The 26,014-nt window shown below is 39.4% G+C and overlaps 1 protein-coding gene and 1 pseudogene across 2 annotated transcripts in view; one reads left to right on the top strand and one right to left on the bottom strand.

Moving 5' to 3' along the window:
- Positions 1–24,012, bottom strand: part of NDRG3 (NDRG family member 3) — a 57,462-nt gene extending 33,450 nt beyond the window's left edge. Inside the window, exons 1-3 of one of the 2 annotated variants that reach the window (XM_016148315.2) lie at positions 23,907–24,012; positions 10,779–10,880; positions 1,728–1,763 (exon numbers count right to left, since the gene is read on the bottom strand). In XM_016148315.2, coding sequence (XP_016003801.1) covers positions 1,728–1,763; positions 10,779–10,835 — 93 coding nt within the window. In that variant the 5' untranslated portion in view covers positions 10,836–10,880; positions 23,907–24,012. The remainder of the gene's footprint in view (positions 1–1,727; positions 1,764–10,778; positions 10,881–23,906) is intronic. The other variant, XM_036229441.1, reaches the window with a different exon arrangement.
- LOC118610524 lies at positions 7,359–7,476 on the top strand (annotated as a pseudogene).
- Positions 24,013–26,014: the final 2,002 nt, after the last annotated feature.

Here is a 26,014-nt window from a genome sequence, read left to right as displayed (position 1 = left end):
AAATTCAATTTAACTTATAACTAAGTATATTTATGCATGGAAAAATCCTAAAAGGCATATATCAAAATATTAATACTGGTGAAACAGCAGGTGGTTTTATTTACTTTTTGGTATTTTCTTACCTATTTTGTAATTTTTCATATTGCAATTTTCCCTTTTGGGGAAGGGGTGCTCAATTTGATGAAAACGAATTCTTCCATACCTTTGGTAGCAGTATAAATATACTATTTTTGAAATTCTTTGCCCTGAATTTTACTGTTACCCTTTCTCACATGGTCTCCTTCTAGGTAAATTATATCAAATATTTACGGCAATCAAGTTCAATGGGTAACCTAGGATCCAAACCATAACTGAAGTTAGATCGAATTAAAAACTAAACCTAAATTTCACTGCCACCATTTATAATATGATTAAAGAACTAAAATGAGTAAAGGACTACAGTAAATGATTCCCTAACAGTGCTAGGCTGATTATGTTGTATGTATAAAGTACTAAATAAACAGTCACATGAAGAGGTGTTTGGCCCTGGGATTCAGAAATCTGCAACAGTGCTATGAGCCTGCCCCTTCCAAAGCAGGTGTCATTTTTCCTGCCAAGGAACCTCAGCTTTAAGTATAGCTCAGCTCCTTACAACATCTCAGCTCTAGACATTTCTAGGTGGGAAAGAAGAGGCAACAAATTCAGGAAGAATGGTGCTTTTCAACTCCAACTTCACCCAATGGTAAGTTAAGAAACCTGACTCTCAATTTCATCTGTAAAACAAGAATAATAAAAACCACCTTGTGATATTGCTCCAAGGACTGGAGATGATGAATGTTTAGTATCTAGAATAGGTATCAATAAATTATTATTATATAATTGGTTTGTCTATATGTATTAGTTCTTTCTTTTGATGTTAATGACGTAGAGAGATTCCACTATAGTTAACATAAAATGCATATCTGAAAAATAACTGTTTGCCTGTGGGTGTACAAGTTGGCTGAAATCTGGAAGCAAGGAAGTCAGTTTCCTAAAACCTTCCTTTTCTGCCTAGTACCCTCTGAGCCTGCTTCATGCTGCTTCTGATAGCCACTGCTATGACATCATCCCAAAAGTAAGAGAATTGGGCTGCTTGGGTTTATAAGGTTCCCATTTCCATGCACTCATTCCTTCCTCCCATTTCTTTCAGGGTCAGTCAATAGATAAAGTAGATAGATGGAAAACTGGTTCATTCTATTGATTTTCAATTTCACAACAGAGCTATAGCAAAAGCAGTCTATAAAATATCACTTATGAATATACTAATGAGTCGGTTTCAATTTTGCATTTCTAAACATAAAGTCAAGAGAAATCTTCATTTTGTATTAAAAACACTTATGTTTTTCTTTTAGGAAAAGATTTTGTTGTTAAGTCTCCCCTCCATACTGCCCCTTCCCCGCCTTCTCTGCAATGAGGTGACAACCCTCCATTTGACACTTGTGGCTGGGGTTTCCAATATCACTTGAGGAAAGGGGATCATAATCACAAAGGCCAGCTCAACCCAATAACCATAAAATGGGCACCTGGCAGAAATTTTTTTAATATAATAGCAAATTATTTTAAATAAACTTGATCCGATAACCAAAAGAACATGAAGGAGCCGCAACTGCTATGAAGAGAGATCCACCTCCACAAGACCAGCAGCACAGGGAGGGAAGCACTGCAGAGGGCCTGCACACAGCCCCCCTTGGTGCTTGTACGGTCCTTACCTGACAGTCAAAGTCCTGGAAGTTTCGTGTACCATTCTGTCAACAGAAGGCAGAAAACACAGTCAGTTTCCCATGTGGCTTCCCCAAATGTGCAGCAAATTTAGTTCACAGTGAAAGCAGTGCATGTGCAGCCTCTTGGTTGCCATTAAACTAAAATGGTTCTTCTCATCAAAAAGCTTCAGAGGCAGGGTAGGTTTCTAATACGGGTTAGTAAAAGGTGAGCCTTCAGAGGTGAGATGACACTTCAGAGGGCTTCCTATGAAGATAAAAGAAAGGAGCCTGCTTTCTCAGGAAAGCTTGTAGCTTCTTGCCTCCCTATCTTAGGAGAGCAGTGAGAACTTGTGGGAAGAGGGTAAAGCATGGATCAGAGTCTGAGAGCACAGTCATGACCCACAAAGAAGCACCTGAGAGGAAGGGGTTAGAGACCAACCCCGAGAGAAACAAAGGAGGACACAAGCCAGAGTGCCCAGCCAGAAATTAAAGAAAAGATTAAGAAGAGAACAAAGATATAGATAGAACAGAAATGGAAGACTTGACATTTAACAGAGAAGAAAGGCAGTGTCACTGAAGGAGGGAAAGAAAAACAAGACAGGGTTTTTAGTACATTGGCGTATCTGTTGCATCCCATGAAACTGCTGAATCATTTAAAAAGTAGAACATAGTCAAAAGACCCAAGAATTCACCAAGCTTCTAAAGACAGATTACTTCATAGTAATGTTGATTGAAAAGAAAAATCAATGGAAATGACTCACAGGCATTTTTGTACTATTTCAGATGCCAGAGTTTCAAGAATATGACATAAGTATAAAAAGGGTAATAAGTGATGTGTTTGAGAGGGGAAAAAAAAAACCCTTCTGACTTGGTTTTACATAAAGCAAAGCCTGTCCCCTGAAAAAAAAAAACCCTTTATTTAGAAACTACATTATCATAACATATCTATTCTGTTAACCAATGGCTTCCAGAAGGTGTGGGGCTGCTAATAAGTACTTTCCCAAGAGCTGTCCCTCCAGAGAAAATCTAGATATCCGATTGCAAGGAATACTAGGTAGTTCCATTCCCCTTCAAGAAGGTCCTTAGAAACAGTTCTGTATCCCACTACCCACACTGCTAGCAGGAGGAACAGAGATGTTAAAAGCACAGCCCAGTGTTGTTAAAAATAAACACGCAAACAAACAAACAAACTGCCCTCGTCATGAGAGGAATTAGGAGAACCATGTAGGATGCGCTATAGCAGCACTATCCAATTTGCAAGCATTAGTCACATGTGGCAATTTAAGTTGAAATTTAAATTCAGTGTCTCAGTTACATTAGCCACATTTCAAGTGCTCAACAGACACATGTGGCGACCGTATCACTGGGCAGTGCAGACAAAGAATGTTTCCTTTTATTGCAGAAACTTCTACTGGACAACAATGATCTAGAGGCAAAGCTTTTAAAGGAATAAGGTTATGGATGAGCAGCCCCTTATTTTTCTAAAGGTGGCAGTAAAACCACAAGAGCTACCAATCATCTGTCAATCTGGAGAAGACAGAACAGGAAAGAGTGGTAGAGACAGCTAGTCTAAAGTATCATTCCTGGCATTAAACCAAGTTCACAAAATAAAATCTGATGCAATCACAGCATGGAAAGATAACTAAGACATCGTGCAGATGGGACTGAGCAGCACATTTCCAAGGAATATTGTCACTGGTAAAAAGATCACAGTGTTCCGTGCCTCCCACTAGCCCCATAAAACGTCTGAGAACTCCATTAGAGAAATCATTGTGTTTAATTTCCAGTTAGACTATGAGAAGGAAAAGGAAGGGCCCTTTCATGAACTAGGGTAGATGGTTTCAGTAGGCTATAAATGACCAGCTGGTGAGCCCCTGGTTCCTAATTCAACTCGCACCTTCCATAGCACAGGGCCTAGTATAAGTCAGATGCTTGATATATATTTATAAAACAAATAAGCCAGTATAACAAAACGTTGAAATTTCTTTGTTAAGATTTTGAGTTAAAAACAACAAAAACTCAGTTTAAAATATGATATGGTCATTAGATAAAAATGAAGATACAAATGGTCTTTATAGTTTGCCCTCAACTACATTAAAACATGCTCTAAAAGACTAGGGAAAAAAATACCAAAACATTAACAATAGCAGTTATTTCTGAATAGAGAGATCACAAGTGATTATAATTTTCTTTATATTTTTCAATAATAAAAATGCACTTCCTCTTCTGTAATTAGAAAACTAGGATAAAAAGTTTTCGTATGGTACAAAAATATGTTTTGTAACTTAGTATTTTGTAATATAAGATTTAAAGATTTATTTAATCTTTTAAGGAATAATTTATAATGATGTCAAAACAGATTGTGGTAGGCCTTTGATCTTACAGGGTTCACAGAGGTTCCTCAAACATCTTTTAGAAGGATTAGAGAAAATCACTCTAGTTTGAACTAAAATCTTGGTCATGGAATACAGAGACACAAACTCTGATGAGCTATTTGGGAAGCAGCTGTCACTGCCTGCATGAATTCCCCTTCTTCCCAATCATGTGGTCATAGTCACAAGGCATTCTGTGAGGCCCTGAAGCTTCTAAAATGAACACAAAGAGAAATGCCAAAAGTGGAGATGATTCTCTCTAGAAGCCAAAATGATCTCTTCTTTATTGAGTACTGAGCCAAAAAAAAAAAAAAAAAAAAAACTACATGCAACTAGACTCTCAAAAAAAAGGTACTAATATTATAGGAAGAGTACCTATCACTTGTTTTGTTGGCCTATTTTTTTTTTTTTAAAGGAGATGCCAGACCCTCTCTTAGAATGGCTTCAGGCTTCACGATTGATCATCCTGGAGAAAGGATATAACTGGTTCAGTTTGACAGTATTTGCCATTCAGAGTTTCTGAATGGAAATCCTCAGCTGGACCCCATTCGACTGGTAAACTGAAGCCATAGTCTCTGAACTCGTTAAAAATTTAATACCACTCACTGGGTGTATTATACAAGGAGAAAGACTTCCCCGGGGTCCTTCCCTGGGAACTTATTTATCTCTTATATTTGAGGTACATGATTCTACTCTAATAAAACCTTTAAAAGTCTCAAGTTCTGTGTTTTCTTTTTCTTTCTGTCCATTTTGAAGATACCATTAATTACAAGTTCAGAGAGATTCTTGCACTAAGCAGACTTAAGTAGCAGAAAGAGATTCAAGAAAAAAAAGTAAGATATAGAATAAATAGGTGAGAAGACAGAAAAAAGCGTTAAGTCAATGAAAAAAAATGAATTATTACTGAAAGTTGCATTCAAAGCAGAAGCTTGCTAAGGGAAGTGCTTTCTGGTAGAGCCTCATGCCAAGTATAGAAGATAAATGAAGCAGCTCCAGAAGGTAAACTGAAAACAAGTAATTCTATTAAATACAAGCCTGGAGAATAAGTGAAACACAACTAAGAATAGGTCAATAAATAAAGAGAAGTATGAAAAAAAAGCCAGGGGGAGGGCAGGGAAAAAGTTTTAAAAACCAAATAATTACTAAGGAGAAGATAAATGTGGTTTCCTGGAACAAGACCTAGTTAAGAGGCATATAAAGTTTCAAAAGACTGAAAGCAACAGATATAACAGAAAGGAAGATATGCTACATAAGACAGTAGAACCAACTACTAACAGGAAGAGATAAGGGGTAAATCTACCTGTTCTATGAACGTTAAGGGGGAACAGGGGTTGTGTCTGATTTACCACTCTGTCCCCAGTCCTGGCACTTAGTACATGAAATAAACTTCATTTTATAGAGATTATGAGCATCTCAAAACATATTCTCAGTTTGAATAAGAAATGAATATCGAAGAGGAAGGATTATATGCAATTGATATGCTGGGAACTAAAGTGGGGAAAAGGAGCTGTTATAACAGTAAAAATTTTAGAAATGAGCTGATTTAAAAATAATTGTCAGAGAATAAAATATGGCATTTCTATTTAAAAAAGATAATAATCGTTATCAACAGAAAGTGGAAAAACAGGGAACTGTACAAGCGGAAGGGTAAGACAAGTCCAGAAAATACGGTTTTTCTTTATTAATAGAATATAATGAATTAATCTAAATTAAGAAATTGATGTTTTACAATCAGTACACCATTTCTAAATAGAAATCTGTTCAAGCTGATAATCCAAAGACAAAAGTGAAAGTTCTATATCTACCTATGCTAGTGTGTGTTTGTATGGATATATGTATATATATATTTTAAATATCTATATTATTACCTTTGAAAAATACTAATTAGAGAACTGAGACTTCATAAGGAAACTTATAAAGAGGTCAGATAATTTCAACTCTAAAATAACCTCTATCCTAACATACTATCAGGCTAACAGTATGTGTCACTGACTCCCTGCATTAAAAACTCCATGGGCACCATGCTGAGCTATGGCTAAGGCTTGGGCTCTTCCCACCATCTCCTGCTGATCTTGTATAAGGTCTGTCACAGCGGCATCACTACGTGCTTGGAAACTCACTTCTTGCTCCAGTTCCATCTAGGGCATTTCTGATAACAGATGTGATGATCACCTCCTAATTAGCACATTAAGGGACACCTACCCTCTAGTTTGCAGTAATTTAGCACTTTGTGAATATTCTTTAATAAAAAATGTCAATAAATCTGTTTTTAATTTTTATAAAAGAAACCTTGGCATTAACCCTTTGTCTCTGATATCTGGAATACATCAGATTCCAGATACAAAAATGCTCATCCCTGGGTTTTCTCTTCCCCCTCATCTCCTCACATTTCCAGTGACTAGTTGAAAGGGAAAACTTAAACTGTAATAGGGTCTACCTCACTTCCACTGTAACAATCAAAAGAAAGTAAATAAGTTGTTTCTGTTCTCCCTATTAAATATTTATTTCCCTTCTTGATATTTCCTCAGCTCTCAGAGGCCAACTGTGGCCTTCTACTTATTTTCTCAAGCCTGGCCTTTGGCTTTTACCAGGCTCACTAGTATTTAAACCAACAGAGGGCAGGGAAAATGAAAAATGAAGCACAAGCTAGTCAGCTCTTCTGCTTGTTATGAGGTCAGGTGAGGCAGTGGGAACTACCAGCTCTAAGAAGTAGATGATGGTGGCAAGAGCTCTAGATTCCAGATCCAAGTTTACATCAACAGATGTGGGATCTAATCCTGGCTTCACCATCTTATTAGACACTAACATTGAACAAGTCTTATAACCTCTCTAAGCCTCGTCTATAAAATGGAGTTTAAAATACTTTTAAGTACTAATTTCATAAGAAGTTAAGAGATTCAAATAAGCTAACATTTGTAAAAATGCTTTGAAAATGGTTAAATGCTATTTTTTAAAAATCATTTCATATGCCTGTGCAATTTCTGCCCCGCAAAACAAAGATAAGTGCTGGTGGGTGCTTCTTTTCATCACTGGAGCCAAAACAAGCATGACAAAATTATCCACTTCTTCACAATTCTGAGCCATAGACAAAATTACAGGCATACTAAAATTAAATGGGAAAAGTACCAACAAATGACAAGAGATAAATTAACATGAGCCTCACTTAAAGCTATTTTGAGAATGCTTCTTTATAATTATCTCAAGACAAATTTCTCCCTAAAGCTTGGAAGGGTATAGTGATATCTTTGGCTAAGAGTATATCTATTAGGTCTATGGCCATGCCACCCTGAACAAGCCCGATCTCGTCTATCTCGGAAGCTAAGCAGGGCCAGACCTGGTTAGTACTTGGATGGGAGACCACCTAGGAAGACCAAGTGCTGTAGGTATAAACAATAAAAAAATAAGAGATTGTAAGCTGACAAGGTACTTGCAATCTGTGACGTCAACCAAGGGTTGCCTTGCCTAAAAAAATAAAAGAGTATATCTATTACGAGAATGGAGAGAAAGATGAAGTGAAATAATACACATCTCTAGGCTTCTCCTTAAAGAGATAGGGCAAACTATCGAACTGATGCCAAAATATCTATAGGGTTAACATAATAGAAAGGCCTCAGGTTTGGGAGTAAGAAAGACATGGGTTTTAGTCCTGGTTCTGCCACTTACTAAGTGGACAAGTCAGTCTTTCAGTCAAATATTCATCTGCTAAGTGTATAATACTACTATCTACCTGAAAGGGATACACTGGTGATTGAAAGATAGAAGGTATGTAAAACACCTGGCTTATAAAAGGTGCTTAATAAATAATAGCAGAATAGGCTAAAAATATTCCTCAACAAAAACCACAAAAGATCTCCTATTCAAACCTGAAGGCTCAACCCATGACAGCAGTGGACACTTTGCCCCCTAGGAGACGTTGGATGGTATCTGGAGACATTTCTGATTGTCACAACTGGGGGAGGGGGAGTGACTACTGGCATCTAGTGGATAGAGGCCAAGGATACTGCTAAACACCGTACAATGCGCAGGTCAATCTCCACAAAAAATACTTTTCTAGACCAAAACATTAATAGTGCCGAGACTGAGAATTCCTGCTCTACAGCAGGCATTCTCAAGTACTCAATCTGAGTAAGCTACTTCACCTCTCTTAGCCTTAGTTTCCTCATCAGCGATATGGGAATAAATTGATCTGTGTGCCCTATATCACCAAGCTATTGGCAGGATCAAATGAAATAATGGATGAGAGGCATTATCATCATTATACTTTTCACAATGTATGCAAAAGCACCCACTTGCTGGGCAAGGGCAGAAACACTGATATACTGGGATGGAAAAACTAATGCAGGCAGAATTCTTTGTTTGAGAATGGCACCATCCAAAAGGGCCTCTTGTCAATCTACTTCTTCTATAAAGCTGGGCTGGAGCAGGGGAGCTCTCATGCACAGTGATGGGATAAGAGCACTTCTCAAGGAGAGAGATGGAGTGTGAGAAGTGTATAGGAACATCGCAGGCATATCAAAGAGGAGCGAACAGATGTTAGGAGGCATTAGTTTCGTAGACTGGGCTGCCTGAGTGGCTTAAACAACAGAAACTTATTTTCCCACAGTTCTAAGGCTGGAAATCCAAGATCAAGATTCCAGTGGGTTTTGGTTTCTTATGAGAACTCTCTTCCTGGCTTGCAAATGGCCACCATCTTGCCGTGCCTTCACCAGGCAGCCATCCCCGTGTCTCTCTGTCTCTCTGTCTGTTGGTCTGTATGTCTGTCTATCTCTCTCTTTAAAAAGCCACCAATCCTATTAGATTAGGCCCACACCCTCATGACCTCATGTAACCTTCATTACCTCCTTAAAGGCCCTATATCCAATAGTCACATAGTGGGAATCTGGAGGGAGAAGGGCATAATCCTGTCCATAGCACTTGGGCATACATCAGACACAGCCAAGGCATCACTGTGGCCTCAGAGAGGAGTATCCAGACATTAATTCAATGCTTTTCTATGGTCACATTCACTGAATCTTTCCTTTTCCAGCTGCTTTCTCTATGAGCTAGCTATCCAGTCAATTAACTCCTGCAACTCTTTCATTTAATTGCCTCTTCAGGCATCCTGTGGACTTCTGGGGTTAGAAAAGAATCCTGCTCTTATTTGTGCCCCAGGCCTCAAACATTTGGGACCCATCAGGTCGTCATGGGTTTCCAACACTGGCTTACTGTAATCACTTTAGGCACAATTCTCGAATACGGAGTTTTTAAAAAAGCTCAACCACACCTCAGACCAATTCAATCAGAATCTCTGGAGGTAGAACCTAGGAACTGGTAATTTTTAAATCTCTCCAAGTAATTTGAATAAGCAGTCAAAGTTGAAGACCACTGATCACAGAGGTATGTGTATGTGGTCTGTTCTCTTCCCTTCAGATTTCAATTTAGTTGGTCCAGAGTGAAACCAAAAAATCTATATTTTTAAATAATTCCCCAGCTGATTCTGGTGATTGGCCAGATTTAAGATAAGTTACTGTCCTCCTGAAGCTAAACTCTTACTACCACCTGCCTTATACCTGTTCATTTCTGTGGCTATACATAAGGTTTATAAACGCAGAGTTTATTTCCTTCCTCCTCTTTGTGGCATATCATTTCTGGTATAGCCCTTCACATGCACCAAAGGACAGTACTTAATGGAGAGTCTTTTGAACATGTGATGGGGAAGCAACAGAAGAAACCAAGTGGGGGCTAAAAAAAGTGTGCAGCTTACCAAGGAAAAGAGCAAGAAATCTGGTGCAAGATAATGGAAGGGGTGAGAGTGGCAATGGAGAGATGACGTCACAGGGAAGAAAATGAGGCTGAAAGGATTCAACAGCAAATTAACAAAGCACATAGTTAAGTCAACACCACAGAAGTTATAGGTGAAGGGCCTTCTTTTGGACAAAAAAGATCACAGGCAACAGCATGTTTTGGTGTACCCCTCATCCCAATCTCACCCATCTTTACCCTCACACTCTTCATCAATACTTCCCTCAGGAAAAGATGCCATGCAGTCATTCACACCAAGTTACAAGAGTATTTTAATAGAGGACAATCACAATAAATGAAAAGAACAGGATTGAAAAGAAGGAATTTCAGGCACGTTTACTTAATAGAGAGGAACAGGAGAGAGAGAAAAAGCCTTTTTCAGTTTTTTGGTAGCTTATATCACTGTGCTCTTTACTTTGTGTAGTTCTCTAACATTAACAAAAAAAATGAGGTAGATTACAGACATCCAGGCATCCCGGATGAAAACCTCAATGTTGACAGCTCACATCACATACTTGACATACTTTAGGGAGAGTGTTGCAGCCTCTGTACATCATCAGCCATAGATATTAAATTTTCCTCATAGAAACTGAAACACAAGACACCTGGGTTCTAAGTCAAACTCTACTCATATTTCCTACTTAATTTGGCCTTACTATTTTTTACCTTAATATCTCTATCTGTAAAACAGGAAAATCTCAAAGATAACTTGATTGAATTTGGCCAGTAGAAACAAGTAGAAAGGAAAAAGAAGAAAGGCATCAAAAAGAGGGTTAAGAAATATATTTTTAAAAACTTCCCTCTATAGAAAGTCAAGGTAAATATGTTTTGAGTTAGTTACTATTTAAATATAGAAAACAAACTAATCAAAGAAAAGACATTTTAGTGAAAACAGAGTTGTCTTTACCTTATCATTTAGAAGTGGTTTGATCTCTGTGAGTTGAACATCCTGAAGTTCATCCATGAGGATAGATGAAAGTAGAGGATTCTCAAGAATAAATCAGTAACTCTGAAACAGAACCAAAGGAAGTGAAGAAAGAGGCTTAAACTAGGAGCTGGAACTATAATAGTCATATTATATTCATTCACTCAAATATTAGAGCTTAGTATGTGTCATGCACTGCTCAGGGTGCTAAAGACATAGGAAACTACATAGTTATTGAAGACAGATTCAAAATGCCCTCCATGATCTCTACCTCTTGTATTCATACCCTTGCATAATCCCGCACCCCCCGCCCCCACAAGTGTGAGAAGGACTCAGGCTGACTGACACCTTGACTGCAATCTTAGAGTACCCGGTCAACCCATGCCAGACTCCCAGAAACTGTGAGATAATAAATGTGTATTGTTTTAAGCCACTAAATTTGTGCTAATATTTTTATGCAGCAACAAACCGTTAATACAATAGTCTTTGCCCTCATGGAGTACACATTTTTATTACAAAAATGTTTAAGTAAGAGAATAGTATGTTCTTAGCTACACTCCAAGAAGCAAGAGTTTGGAGGGTGAATTAAAGGGAGGGCAAAAACTGAAGGTTAACGCTATAGACTAGAATGAGGCCTTAAAATAGGAATGGCAATGGGAATGAAAAGGGAGATGAACCAAAGCTAAGCTCATTAGCCTTCACTTAGGGAATCACAGCAGTGGATGAAGAGTATGGTAGCCAGCCACTAAGGTGGTCTCTGAGGAACCCAATGATCATTGACTCCTGATATTTGTACTCATGTATAATCTCTCACACAAATAAATCAGGGATGGCCTGTGTAACTAATAAAATAAGCAGAAGCAACAATATGTACTTCTGAAGTTACTTCATAAAAGGCATTACAGTTTCTGCTTCATGACATTGCAGTCTTTATTCACAAGCTCTGAGAGAAGCCAGCTACCATATTATGAAAACACTCAAAACATCCCCCTTAGGAAGCCCATGTGGAGAGGAACCAACTTGCCAGTACCAACCTGCCAGCCATGAGAATGAGCTACCTTGCAAATGGATCCTCCAGTCCCAGTCAAGACTTAAGATGAGTGCAGCCTGAGACATCTGACTGCAACCACGAGACCCTGAGCCTAAACCACCCTACCAAGCTTCCACCCAAATTCCTTATCTGCAGAAACCATTAGAAATAATAAATAATTCTGCTTTGGAGCAATTTGTTACATGGCAATAGATAACTAATATGGAGAGGGAGAAGACAGAGAAAGAAGAGTTCTAGAAGAAAGATGCTGGTGTGCAGAGGGCAGGATAATGACCCCAAAATCCTTCCTCCCTCCCACTTGTACGAGAAGCCACTGAGAGAGGCTGCAAATACTGCATATTACAGGCAAGTGATTCCCACCTAGACTTCAAAGCTCCAGGCTTATCTCCTCTGCCTTGGCCCTGAACTCATCAGTCAGGAAAAATGCCAATTCAATGAGTTGAGGATTTAGCTATTCAACAACTACATATTGAGTTCTCATTGTATAAAGAATTATGAAAAATACAAAAAGGTCTCTGCCTTCCAAGAGCTTACTAGAACAAAGATGACAGATATCTATAAAACTAACTACAAAATGAGAAATAAGAGAGCCACAGGAGTTCAAAGGAGGAGTAATTACTTCTGATTGGTGAGAATCAAAAAAGCCTTTACAAGACATCAGTTTGCTATACTAATAAACCTTTTTTCTTTTTTTCTCTCCAGGAATAGGATTACATGTTTTGTCTTAGCTATGGAGAGGGTATGTATTCTAGGTTACCTTTTAGCTGTTACTGATCAATACACCAAAATAAATCCTGCTCCCAACTGTGCCTACATGAGGACAGACTAACAAAAGCCCTTTTAGCATTCCTTCAAAGGACTCAGAGGATGCCAGTTGGGAGTACTCCTCAACCTATGGCTCCCACATGCCAATAACAAGCATCCCAACATTTGTGCCACTTAGCACAAGCCTAATTAATCTTCCTACAGAACAGACCCCAGGCATCTTATAAACTTGATTAAGCTACTAAATGCCCAGAGGATGAATTTTCGTTTTTTTTTTTTTTTTTTAACCAATTACATGTCAAAAAGAGATGCAGTGGCTTGAGTTTTATCACAAACTACAGCCAGTACCTACAACTCTCTTCTTTACAGGTCATGTTTCAACCCAGTTAACTAAAAATATTGGTCTAACTGGGATCTACTTGTTGTCTGTTTATTAATCACACTATAAAGTGTAGCTACTTTCCATTTGTAATTCACTATCAGTAATTTAAAATGGTGATTTTAAAGTTATTTTTCTTATTACAAAAGTAATATGATAGGTGCTCACTTTAGAAAATATAAAAACTGCAGAATAATGAAAAGATATATTAGTCCTTCCATCTAAAGACAACCAGTGTAAACAATTTAGTCTATTTCCATTTGCTCTTTTTTCTCACGTAAAATGATGATTTCCTTAAATTCTTTTTCCAACCTACCTGCTTTATACCCTACTCTAACTGCACTCACTTCAAAGCAGGGCACTTCAAGATGTTGATCATTCAAATAGGACTCCACATAAGGCTTGTCAAAGAGGAAAGCCTGAGGTGCCCTCAGCTCCAAAGTGGCGTTCACCTAGTGTTCCCATGCATTTTTCAAAGATGAAAAAAAATGTGATGTTTGTGCCAAGACAAACACTTAACAAATTAAATGAGAAGGCTGTCCTTATTCGCTGGGCCCAATGCACACTCAATGCAGGGCAGTAAAATGCTACAGTGTGACTTAGGAATTGGCATTAAGACAAAAGATATTCACCTTCCACATTACAAGAGACCTAATGCATTCTTCTGGAGATTCAATTTTTGCTTAGTTCTCATTGTCCTGTGCCCTTGCCAGTGAACAGTTTTATAACACTTATAAGAAAACTAAGACCACATGGTGGAAAATTCCATCTCCAGATCCCTCGGCTACCCAGACTGGCTCCCTCCTAGGGATCTAAGGCCTGCAGTTCCCTCATCTGCACAAATATATGGCTGCCAGATCTCATCCTGGTACTAAGGTATATTAATATTTTTAAAAGGCTAGTAGGGATTTTATAAAGTGCAGTAAAAAACAGAATATTCACACTCTTTCCCAGCTTTATGAGGTAGAGGGAGGACTGAAAAGTAAAAACCAAACACCCTTAACCTGAGGAAGTGAGCCTCGTACCAAAAAGCTAGAAAGGGAAAGGGAGAAAGTAAAAATCCTATACTGTGCCAGGAATTATAACTTAAGCACCTTACATTTAATTCTCATAACAGTCCTCTCACATAGATCTCTTCATTTCTTACTTCATAGATGAGAAACTTAGGCTTAGGGAAGTTGAGAGACTTTTCCGATATCCCACATCTAAGTAAATAATAGGGAAAGGATATAAAAACCTTTGCTTCTCCCACTATACCACAATGTTTATGCCAGGCTCCATCTACTGGCTGCAGGGTCCTGGCAAGTTTCTTCCCTTTTACCCATAAGAGTACCTCCTTGAAGTAAAGGTAATAAAAAACTGGAACAATCCTATACCACCAATGATTTGGATGCCTATGACTTTTTAGAAATATAAAAACTGACATTTCTGAATTTAAATGTAAGCAAAAATGTTCCTAGGATGGCTGGGAGAGGCACCAGTGTTCTTTGATATTCACAGTTAGCACTGAAAGAACTTTTAAAGATCATCAAGACTACCAACTTAATTTTTGCACCAAAACTCTGAGAGAACAGGAAAAAAGTGTGTGGGTGGGGTGGGGGAGAGACTGGTTGCAGTGGTGGTGAGATGGCTAGGGTTCTGCAGAATAGTGTAAGTAAAGTCCAGTGATATATTTGAGTGCAACCTTTGTTCACTCAGAAAAATGGATGCCCAGATTCTTCCAGTCATGGGAAGAGATCATAAGAACATCAGATGTGGACTCTAGACCCAGGTGGACCACAACCTAGCTGAGTGGCACTGGGCAAAGCATTTTCCCTTTGTAGACCTCAGTTTCCTCATCTGTCAAGGGAAGAGGTTGGGCAGGATGACCTTTTTAGCTGGACAGTAGACATTCTATATCCCAGAAGCTCCCTGTAAATGCAGTATTTTAAATTTTACATTATTCTCCAAGGTAAGTGTTCCCCTGTCCCCAACCTCATTTGATTATTACTACAATCCTAAGAGGTCAATAATTTATCAAACTGATGAGGATCAAAGACTACCTAAGGTCACTCAGCAAATCAGCTGGAGGGCGCACTTGGCCTGATCCCAAGAACATGATGGTCTCAGGCTTTTATCTCACTATGCACTGTGTCCACTTAGTCAGAGAAAGTGCACCGAAGTTTCCAGTGCTGAAAAATACTGCTTTGCTCCTTAAAAAAAAGACAGTAAGGAACTATACATACTACTGGCTTTTTAAACTACAAGCTGTCTTGTTTTGTAGCTTTTCCCCATGACAAAGGTAATTTGTTGGGCCTTTGTCAGGCTTTGCCAGGATGTACTGATGCCAGGCCACTAGTTTGTATTCTAGTAGCAAAGTCAATCACTTTTGGTTTTGGCAAGACTGCAGACAGACAACCAAAACAGAATGAAAGCAGCAAACAAAGAAGGCATACTGAGGAGAATGAGCTGGAAAGGGCCAGCTGGAGCTGGTGCTGAAGCAGTTATGGATGAAAAGCTGTAGGAAGTAGCCAGAAGACTAGCTGAGAAAGCATACAGTGGTGCTCCAGTAGGAGGCTGACACACATCCTCTCTTTTTACCTATAAATCACTGGCTAAATGAGTAATTATTATAGCACTTTACAATTTACAAAGTACCTTTACATCTAAGATCTTACTGGATGATCGCAATGGCACTGTGAGGTAAAACACTGGGGCTCTTGGATTCTATTATAGGATGAGGAAACTGAGGCTTAAAGAGGTGAGATGGATTGACCAAAACAACACAACTAAGAAATACAACAGCTGCAACCAAAACCTAATTTTCTTCTGCTCTCAATGCTCACTCTATGCCCTGTATCACATTGCCTCTCAGGTTATTACAGATGAAAAGACCTGTAGGTGAAAAGGAGAGAAATTCAGCAGACTGCCTCACTGCACCCACCCCACACTGAGGACCTCTTTATCTCTGGACCTAAATTACACTGAGTAGTGAGGATCAGGCCACAGGCTCTAGGATTAAACCCTAATATGAAGTTAATAACAAGAAAGCTGAGATTTGGGACTGGAATTTGCCTTCGACCATTAATTCAATTGAGTAGGAGAGATTAAGTCTAAACAAATCACTACAGTCCAAAGCAGTATAAACATGAGCCTATGAATTCGACAAACCCTAGGCAGTTTCTCAGCCTCGAAACCACTAACATTTTGGGCCAGATGATTTTTGTTGTGGGGGACTGTCCTGTGCATTTTGCCCCCAGTTGAGAACCAATGCTCTAAGGGTTAGAGAGGTTTAATGCAGTTTTGAGTGCAGAGAAAAAGATTCATGGAGGAGGTAATATTTGAAGAACATTACTAGGCCTTGAATAATAGATAAAATTCCTGTAGGTGAAGATCAAAGAAGACCAGAAGAAGGAATTCTAGAAAGGGAGGATCACTTAAAATGCAAAGAGATGAAAAAGCACAGGTCTGCTGGAAAATGATCCAGTTTGGCAAGAGCAGAAGGTTCCTGTTGTAAACAGATGATAAGGCTAAAAATGTCCATTGGAGTCAGGTCAGAGATAGCTATCTATCAACTAATATTTACAAGATATACATAATGAGATAGTTAACAATATAAGATATCACACAGATATTTAACAGTATACAAATCAAACCAGTGGCACTGCCTTATGTCCACCTCCCCAAGAGGACAGAATGTCACATCTCACACTGCATCTAGTGGCTGCATTTACTCAGAGCTATACCAAGCCTGGAACCAGTGCGGAGGTGGGAGAAATAATTAAGGACTGGGATAGTAAAGAGTTTCCTAAAGGAGTAAGAATGATGGGCTCTATATAGATAGATGGGCTCTATATAGCTGGAAAGGAAAAGAGGACATTTCAGGTGAGGACATCTGGGCTGGTACAGAAAGAAATGCACACAACATATCCAGGAGACACCAAGAAAAAGAACTCAGCTGGGAAAGAAGACAAGGCTAGTCAGAACACAGAGCCCATGAGTCAGACTTTTAAGTATGGACAACCACTGAGGATTCCTGAGGAGAATGACAGAGTTGTTTAAAACATAGTCATCTTATCTGGTAGTTATCTTAGCTACACATTAGAAAGAAGGGGTGTTTCCTTCTTTGAAGGAATAGCAATTCCCAGGCCCCAACCCTACAGATCCAATTTAATCAGGCTAGGATAGGACCCTAGTATTGTTTTTAAAATTCCACATGCAATTCTGTGACTCCAACATGCAACTGTGACTGAGAACCGGCAGTCTAGAATCATGCTTCATCTTTAGATGAGAAGAGAGGCCTAGAAATTTAACTGATTTAACTATATTCACACGGCTAGTTACATGAAGGTTTGGGACTGGCATCTGGACTCCTATTCCAAGCTCTGAAAGATCTCGCAGAGTGCTGGGCTAAGTTCCATACTTCAGTCTGTAAGAAGCACAATTATCTGATGACTTGGCTCTCAAGTATTGCCAGGGTTAAAGCCAGAATTAATCTAATCATAAAACTATTGACTTAAGCATCCTCACAAGCATTGAAAGTAATGGATGTTGGTTTCATGGCTGTCTCCTGGGGGCCCTTAAGAAAGGGTCTCAGGGGACTCCCCAGAAAGCCTGATAAACAGGCCAAACCACCCAGCTCCTTGGAAGGAACAATGACTTTTTAAAATACAGCTCACTGAGCTTTTATACTACATAAAGGAAAGTCTGGGTACCTCTTCACAAGAACACTGAGATTCTATCCCATAAGCAAAGCGGAGGGTGAGGGGGTGATCAAAGGCAGCTGCTAAAGCATGCTCACAGACCCTCATTTTAACAGGAAACACCCCTTCTGGTCCTCAGCCCTAGATAAGGGCCATCCCACACACCTTGTGTTTTTCTGAAAGGGCAGCACACTTTACGACAGGCCCACCTTTCCATTGTGTCATTCCTGGATTCTGGCGGCAGGTAATAAATGGGAAGTCTGCAAAGACTGATGAGCTGGGATACTGAGTCATTTCATTCATTCCAGGGTACTGGTACAGACAACTACTATAAAAAAGCAACACCCATCTTGGAGCTTTCTCATTAATCCCAGATACCCATCAACCAGCTGAAGCTCTAACATGGGGGTCATTCCTTGAAAACAATTTGTTCTTTAACACAGACTTAGTGGAGCTAAAGAACAATCCAGAGTCCTAAGATGCAGTACTTACTACTCATATACTAGCCTAATCTATTGAGCAGTCACTCTATGCCAGATACCATGATAAGCACTTCATTCATTATTTCATTTTATTTTCCAACACTCTTATAAAATAGGTATTGTAATTCTCCCCATATTACAAGTGAAGAAACTGACACAGCTAGTAAGTAGCAGAGTAAGAATGTGAATCTGAGTAGCCTGCATGTAGAACTTGCAGGCCTCTATAAACAACTTTCTCCACTTGATGCCAAATGGTCATTATTCTTCTACTTATTTTCTCAGGTTTGGCTACTGGAGTTTACCAAGATCTTATTGAGCAAAGAATTTTGAAACGGAAAAACATCATAAAAAGTTTAGGTACCATTAATACAAAGTTAGGTATTATTAAGTATTATTATTATTATTATTAAGCATTATTATTTTAATAGGAGAGAATTGCACCTATCTGGGGGTATTTGAAAAGCAATCCTGTTGACTGTCTTAATCATCCAAAGTCACATTTTAGTCAACACTGTGGTTAAACTCACGTTCCAACACAAACATTTAAAAGAAGCAACACCTTCAAAAGCTGAAGAAAGCTTTCTCAACTGCACAGAGAAAAAGGCAATAGCCTGATACCTCCCTTCTCTCTCTGCTAAGTACAGTATTATGGCTTCACATAAAAGCATTCAACCATTTATCTGTAAGTTGAAAGTTCAGATTTAAAAATGTAGAAGCATTATAAGGATAAAACTGTCATTTTAAATAAACAATTGTTTTGAAAGCAAATGGTATTTCTGGAAAGATTACCATATGACAATGGTATTTCTGGAAAGATTACCATATGACAATTACCAATTAAAGGAAAAGCTGACAAGACTCCTAATCTTAGGTTATCATTACAAAAGGGAAGCAACTTAGTACTGTTTTTATGAGCTATATCCAATTTTCCTTACCTTGATTTATTATGTTTATGAGTTTTTAGGCCATCACCCTCCCAGTGCCCCCAAAATATAGCTAATGCCTTCAAAACCTGAAACAGCATTTCTTTAAAAAGATATTGCAAAACTTACAACGACAAAAAAAGTCTTAAGTAATAAAATCAAGTGTGAGGAGTAACAGTAGTAGAAATTTTTACTTGATCCATTGGAAACCCCAAACTGTAGACTGTGGGCATTTTTAGGTAGTGAAAAGATTATCATCTAATGATATAGCCAAAGCCTAGGGGAGGTCACCCCCTCCCCAGGGAAGATAAAAGAGCCCCACCATATGAAAAGATAGGGAGAACACCCAATCCATATCATATGTTCTTTAAAAGCAACCAAGTTTAACAGCATAGCCTGTCTGGTAATGTAAGTAGTATGTACAAAGAATTCAACTCAGAATGCAACAAAGCCATATTTCCTTCAGAGTATACCCTATGCAGCCATCGACAATGGATATTTATTTAGGACTGGTAATAATATGTCATCAAACTCTGTGAGGCACTGTGAGACACATGACAGAATTTTGAGTGGACTGTACTATTCCTTTCTCACTGAAGAGGTAAGGTCAAAAGACATAACACAACCGTGTATGGTATTTAAAACATCCTCCATGCACTCAGTTAACTTCACGTAACATGTAATGGCCAGACTGTAGGTAAATATTATAAACACAATAGAATTAGCACTATTATTAAGAAATAAATTTCACTTACCAAAGAAAGCCCTGAAACCTGGTAAGTACTCATACTCAATCTAGGTTAAGTTTTCACATGTTATTTCCAAGCAGTCTCTTTTTAAAAAGGGGGGGAGGGGAGGCATGGGAGAGTTTAAAAAGATCTTTCAGGATAGATGACTTGATATCCAGTTCTGCAATAAATCCAAAATGTTATCAACATTTAGACTTGAAAGTCCTTGACATACCCCTTCCTTTCAGCATTTCTGTATCACTATTCAGGCTTGTCAATTTTTCCTCCAGAATCTCTCATTTGCTCTTTTCTTTCTGGTTATCTTCATCTCTTGATTGGATTTGCTAATGTATTCATTCATTCCTCATTTACCAACTGTCTATTATCTGTCATACATAGACCTAGACCCTCGTCCTTCCTCTTATGAAGCTCAGGATACTCAGTAGAACTATTATCTGCCCATCTTGATTGCCAGATTGTAAACTTTAGCAAAGGCTTTGTATTTCCAGATCCTAGCAGCATCTGGCATACAGCAGGCACTCTAAAAATGTTTGTGACACTAGATTACTTTAGCAAGCTTTTTTAATCCATAAATATTTTAGTACAGCATGTATCTTCAAAAAGGACTTTTTTAAAATACAAAAGCAGTATGTGCACAATGCAAAACCCATGCAGAAAGATATAAAGAAAACAGTGAATTCTCCTATCCCCTAAATCCCATTTCCAGAAGTGACTACTACTACAGTTTGGAATGTATCTTTCCAGAACTCGCCTATGCTGGTATATAGTATGCACATATATACAACCACACTTTTTTGAACAAGTTCTTTGATAGTTTCTCATACAAGCTTCTCAACCTTCTAATCCAGTGATTCTCAAAGTGTTGTCTCGGGATTAGAAGCATCATTAGGGAACTTGTTAGAAATATAAATTATTGGGCCCTACTCCAGACCTACTGAATCACACATTCTGGATTTTGATAAACGTTCCAGGTGATTCAGGTATGTACTAAGGGCTGAGAACCATTGCTCTAACCCAGTCAAGTTACTGAGGTCAAGCAAGTTTTCTTTTCTGTCCCCTAAACATGTCAAGCATTGTTATCTTGCTTAAGTTTTACCACCCTATTTCAAAATGCTTTCCTTGTCCTTTAATTAATTCTGACCCTACCAATCTGTCAAAGTTCAGAAAGTCCTAACTCCTCCCCAAAGCGCTCCCACTATCACAGCTCATACTGCTCTCTCTCGCACCCCTCCCAATCCTTATGCCTAGTCTTTCCACCACACAATTTAACAATTAGGTACACACTATTTTCAATGTCAGGGAACAGTTCTTTACTATTCCCCAACAGATCATAAACCTTGAAGACACGAATCATTTTTGTTATCTCTTCCTCAACCCTGTGCTAAGCACATAAATGGAATTTTAATAGAGTTGCTGGTTAATGTCTTTACGTATGAATTCATTCATTGGAAACACTGCTAGAACTTTTAATGGATAAAAAATCTGATTTCAAGTTGTAGCCCCAGTTTTGTGACCTTGGACAAGTTCACGTTTTAGGATGAGGATTATAAAATGGAGAGGACTGTACTCAATGACTTGATGGTTATTAAGCTTGAACAGTGTTATGATTTTATGACATGTCCCATGTTGGAATACCTTATTCCATTATACTCATATTACTTTCCTTGTAATGCTATTATGGCAATTTTTAGACCTGACTTAAGTTACAGTTAGATATGGTATTTCTTCTCAGTTAGCTAGTAAGTTCTTTCAACAGGAGCCATGTTTTATTCAATGGTGAATCTTCTACCATGCCCAACAGCATACCTTCCACATAACATTTCAATATATTTGCAGGAAATTATTTTAAAAAACCCTTTTAAAAGCTTCATTTATGTAGAGAGCCTGTGCATAGATCTGCTGCCTCTCAAAGGGTCTTTTTGAATACTTATTATTATAAATACTATGAAATGATTAATGATAAAAATTGTGATTACTCTGATAGCATGAGGGGCAGTCAGCCACATAAGGCAAAGAATGTAAAAGTGAATCTAACATGCATCTAGGAACAGACTAAAAGGCCATAAACCTCAGGCAACCTTACTGTAACATGCTAATAAAAACTGCTCTGTACACTTGTGGCATATACCAACTCCACCGTTGGAGATACACAGGCTTCATAATGCAGGACCCTTATTTACAAATTTTCGGGAACAGGGTGGACTGGAGACCTCTGACTGGTGAGTAACGACCAGAAGGTGAATCTAAAGGCAGGGGCATCACAAGGAAACATTTTTTTTCTTTATTCTTTTCTTTCTTTATATTGTATCTATATGAGAAGATGGATGTTAGCTTAACCTATTGTGGTAATCATTTCACAATATATGTGAATCAAACCATCATGCTATATGCCTTAAATTTATAGTGATGCTTGTCAACTATTTCTCAATAAAACTAAAAAAAAAAAATGAAGGAGGGACAGCAAAGATAAATGGAAGGGCAAGAAGGAAGAACAGAAGGACAGCAGGAAAACACTGCTCTTTGACTAATGAAAAAGAATAGCAGAAATTCATTGAGTCTTTATCAAGGGCCTACTATGAACCAAGCACTTGGGGCTGCAAAAATGGCCCCTGACCAAAAGGAGCTAAAAGCCATAACGGGAAGACTAAAGCCTCTACCCTACTGTATGCGTGTATATATCTAATTGGGAAAATCAAGCAAGGAAGGATTCACAGAGAAGGTGGTGAGTTAGTGGAGCTTTGAGGTATATAAGGAAGATTTGCTAAGAAAAGTTTGAGCTACTTATTCCGGGGAAGAAACATTCACATATTTTTATAGCTGTTCCTTTGAGACTTTAAATTATGGAGGCTTCTTATATTCAACGCCACTTTGTCAATGCTTTCTCTTTTTACTTTACCTTAAATATTAAGATGTTCAAACCCAGTGTTGGAACAGAGCCATTAGGCCCCAGAATGAGGTGAGTGCTCGCCAAATCTGCTCTGTCACCTCCATATGCAGCCAGCCCAGCTAGCTTTCCTGGCAGCCAGAAAAGGAAGGCTAATTATATCCTCTCGGGGCCAGGCTAGGGGGAAAATCTGGATGCAGGCATACCCCCTGTCCTGCCAGTAAGCCACCGAGGGAGAGCTTCTCTCCCTCTTAAGCCATGAGTCTCCAAGTCTACCTGTGACAAGGAAGCCAGCTCTGCAGGAAAAAGGGGTGCATGAAAAGGAAGGGGAAAGCACTGGATAAGGAAATGCTGAGGTTATTAAGTGAGATAATCTTAATTAAATATTTAGCAAGATCCCTGGCACAAGGCAAGCGCTGGATGAACATTAGCACTTACTAATAACATTACTATTACTATTATTATTACAGCAACACTTCAATTGCACGCCAACAAGAAAATACTGTTTTTGCAATCTTGACAGTGAAGTGACTCCAGAGATAAGTGTATTTCAAATTTTTCAAAGTGCAAGATGAAATTCCAACTGTAATGGCCTGAAAAACCCTGAGACAAGAGCCAGCCCCGCCTCTTGCCAGCTGCGTGACCTTGAACCAGCGCTTTACCTCTCAGCCTCAGTTTTCTCATCTGTCAGGTGGGGTGAAGAAGCCCCTCCCTCTAAGAGTCGTCGTCGGGTCCCGCCAGAGGGTACTCTTTGCTGTATCAGGGCCGCACGAATGTAAAGCGAGCTCACTGCCCATCCTCCAAGCCTCCTTGGCTCTGGAGTGGGTGGGACAGAAGGGTGCCTGACACCGAGGAACACCGAGCCCCGCCTCCGGCAGAACAGGAGCGGGAAAGGGGCAACCAAAGATGTAGGGCGCCCCGAGGCTCGACCCTGCTGCCTGCACTCTGTCGCCAGCGGGTTAGCCACGGTGTGCCGCAAGCTGGGCTCTGGGAGCCGCCAAGGGAGGCCGGGCTGACCCCGGTGCCGCGGGCCGGGAGGGTGGAGGGCGCCGGAGGGATCCAGAGAAGGTGAGCAGCGCGAGCGCGGGGCCCCGCCGCGGAGCGGAGACTAGGCGGGGGAAGAGAGCAAAGGGAGCGACGCCCCCGCAAGCAGCGCCGCGCGTCCCCAGAGGGCCTGGCTGAGGTGCTCACTCACCTGAGGCGCGGGTACCAGCCGTCAGTGCAGCAACCGCGTCGGCGTCGGCGGCAACAGCAGCGCCGAGAGGGGCGGGGGAGGCTCTGCGGCCGCGCAGGCGCACTGAGGTTGCCAGGGTTGCGCAGGCGCGCCGGGCTCGCCTGCCACGGGAACTACCAAGATGGTGGCTGAGCCGAGAGGGGTCTCCGGCACCATTTTGGATGTAGTTTTTCTGGCTGAGGATTGGCTTTGGAGAGGAACTTTAAACTAGAACGACGCGGTGGGGAGGTCGTTGAGTCTTGCGTGTGGCCGACCTCCTCCCTATTGCCAAGTCACATCCTTATGAAAACCCTAAGAAATACTATCTTTTTACAGGGGTCCAGAGCCGTTACACAAGGTACATGGCTAGCACAGTGCTTAGCACGGGAAGGGAGATAGTAAATTATTGCTGAATGGATAGTGACTTAAGCATTAGAATCCAACAATCAAGGCTCTTAGTTCCTAGTTCTCCATTATATCACTCTATTACAACGCCAGCCACACCATGTCATTTCTTGGGTGCAAAATAAGAAATCGAATTTTTTTTTTCAAAATTATTATGCACATTAAGCTTAATGACCCAACAATTTACATAATACCAAAACGTACAGGACCAATTCCCTTTATCAAGAATTTATAATTTAATCTTGTGAAAATTAATAAAGGAAAACATCGTTTAAAATGGAGTTGGGAGTCCAGAGGGAGAGCCCTCGGGCACTAGTACTTAACATGAACTACAGACTCCAATAGGAAGAATTTTCAATTACCAACTTCAACAAAAGAGACGAAACTTGCAATACCACAGTAAAAAAAAAAAAAAAAAAAAAAAATTCGACCGATTAAATGTGGAGCGCTAATGAGCTTCATTAAGCGATTCATGAATGGAGTAGTATCCCATCTAGCAAGTAGAATAGTGCTTTGTGGAGCTGTGCAAAATGGAAGGTTTTTATAGGAAGAAGACTGAGGCAAGGGAACTATTTTTTTAAAAAAAGGAATTATTATTGGGCCAGGACACCTGCTTGGAGTGGGGATAGAACACAAGGGAAGGTTTTTATCATGCAGGAAAACCTGGGCGGCAACCTGGGCTCTAGGAGCTACCAAGCGAGGCTGGGCTGACCCCAGTCTTCTTTCCATGGGGGATGCGGACAGTCCACATGACGTTACCTGATTGGTGACCAAAATATTCCAGACAAGTAGATCAAGATTGTGTTTCTGGGAGATGTCGAAACTGCAATTAAATATAGGTTTGTTATCCTGGGCTTTTAGCAAGAATGATGCCATTGTGGACCTGTGGTTTTCTTATTAACACTGCTCCAACATGAGGAAGATTTCCTTCATTGCCCAGCAATTCGGCCAGTGAAAAACTGTCCACACCCTAAACTCTTGATTTCCTCCAATGGACTTTTGTTGGAAACAACCCTCCCAACTTCTTCCTTTTTCTCTATAAAGCAGTATTCTTCTGTTTGCTAGACTTGCCTGTGGTTTTTGCTATAGCATGCTTGTCCAGAATTGCGATTCTCTGATATTCCCAAAGAAACCCATTTGCTGGTAAAATAACTGGCTGTCTTATTTTTAAGGTCAACATTACATCACCTGGGCATTGATGGTAAGAGCAATAAAGATTACCCTATTCTCTCACATTGTTTCTTAAGTATCATTAACTAAAAGATATTCTCTTAACTAAATTAGAATGTAACAAATATTACCAAACATATCAAGGGTAATAACGGTCTACAATATTGTTATTCATCAAACCCAATTCCTGAACCAAATTGAGGAGAGGAAAAACTAATATTAACTGAGCACAGCCTTTTTATATATTTATTAACATTTACTAAGTGCCAAATTAGTTCTAGTTCACCCTCCACTACCATCGATATGTCCTTGGTTAAGTTATTAAGCCTGTTCAATCTTGAGTTCCTCATCTATGACCAAAAAAAAACAGAAGTTATCTCATAAGGTTATGGTCTGTATACATGTAAAATGCTTAGGACTTACTATTTTTCTGGGCTCTATCCTATTTAGCTGTTGGAGACAAAAACACACTTCTTATGATTTTGAACAAATTCTTATGAACAAAAAGTGCAATA

The sequence above is a fragment of the Rousettus aegyptiacus genome, unplaced genomic scaffold (assembly GCF_014176215.1).
Source record: "Rousettus aegyptiacus isolate mRouAeg1 unplaced genomic scaffold, mRouAeg1.p scaffold_m13_p_12, whole genome shotgun sequence".
Taxonomy (NCBI): domain Eukaryota; kingdom Metazoa; phylum Chordata; class Mammalia; order Chiroptera; family Pteropodidae; genus Rousettus; species Rousettus aegyptiacus.
Note: the sequence above shows the minus strand (reverse complement) of the source record. Positions and strands in the feature narration are given on the sequence as shown.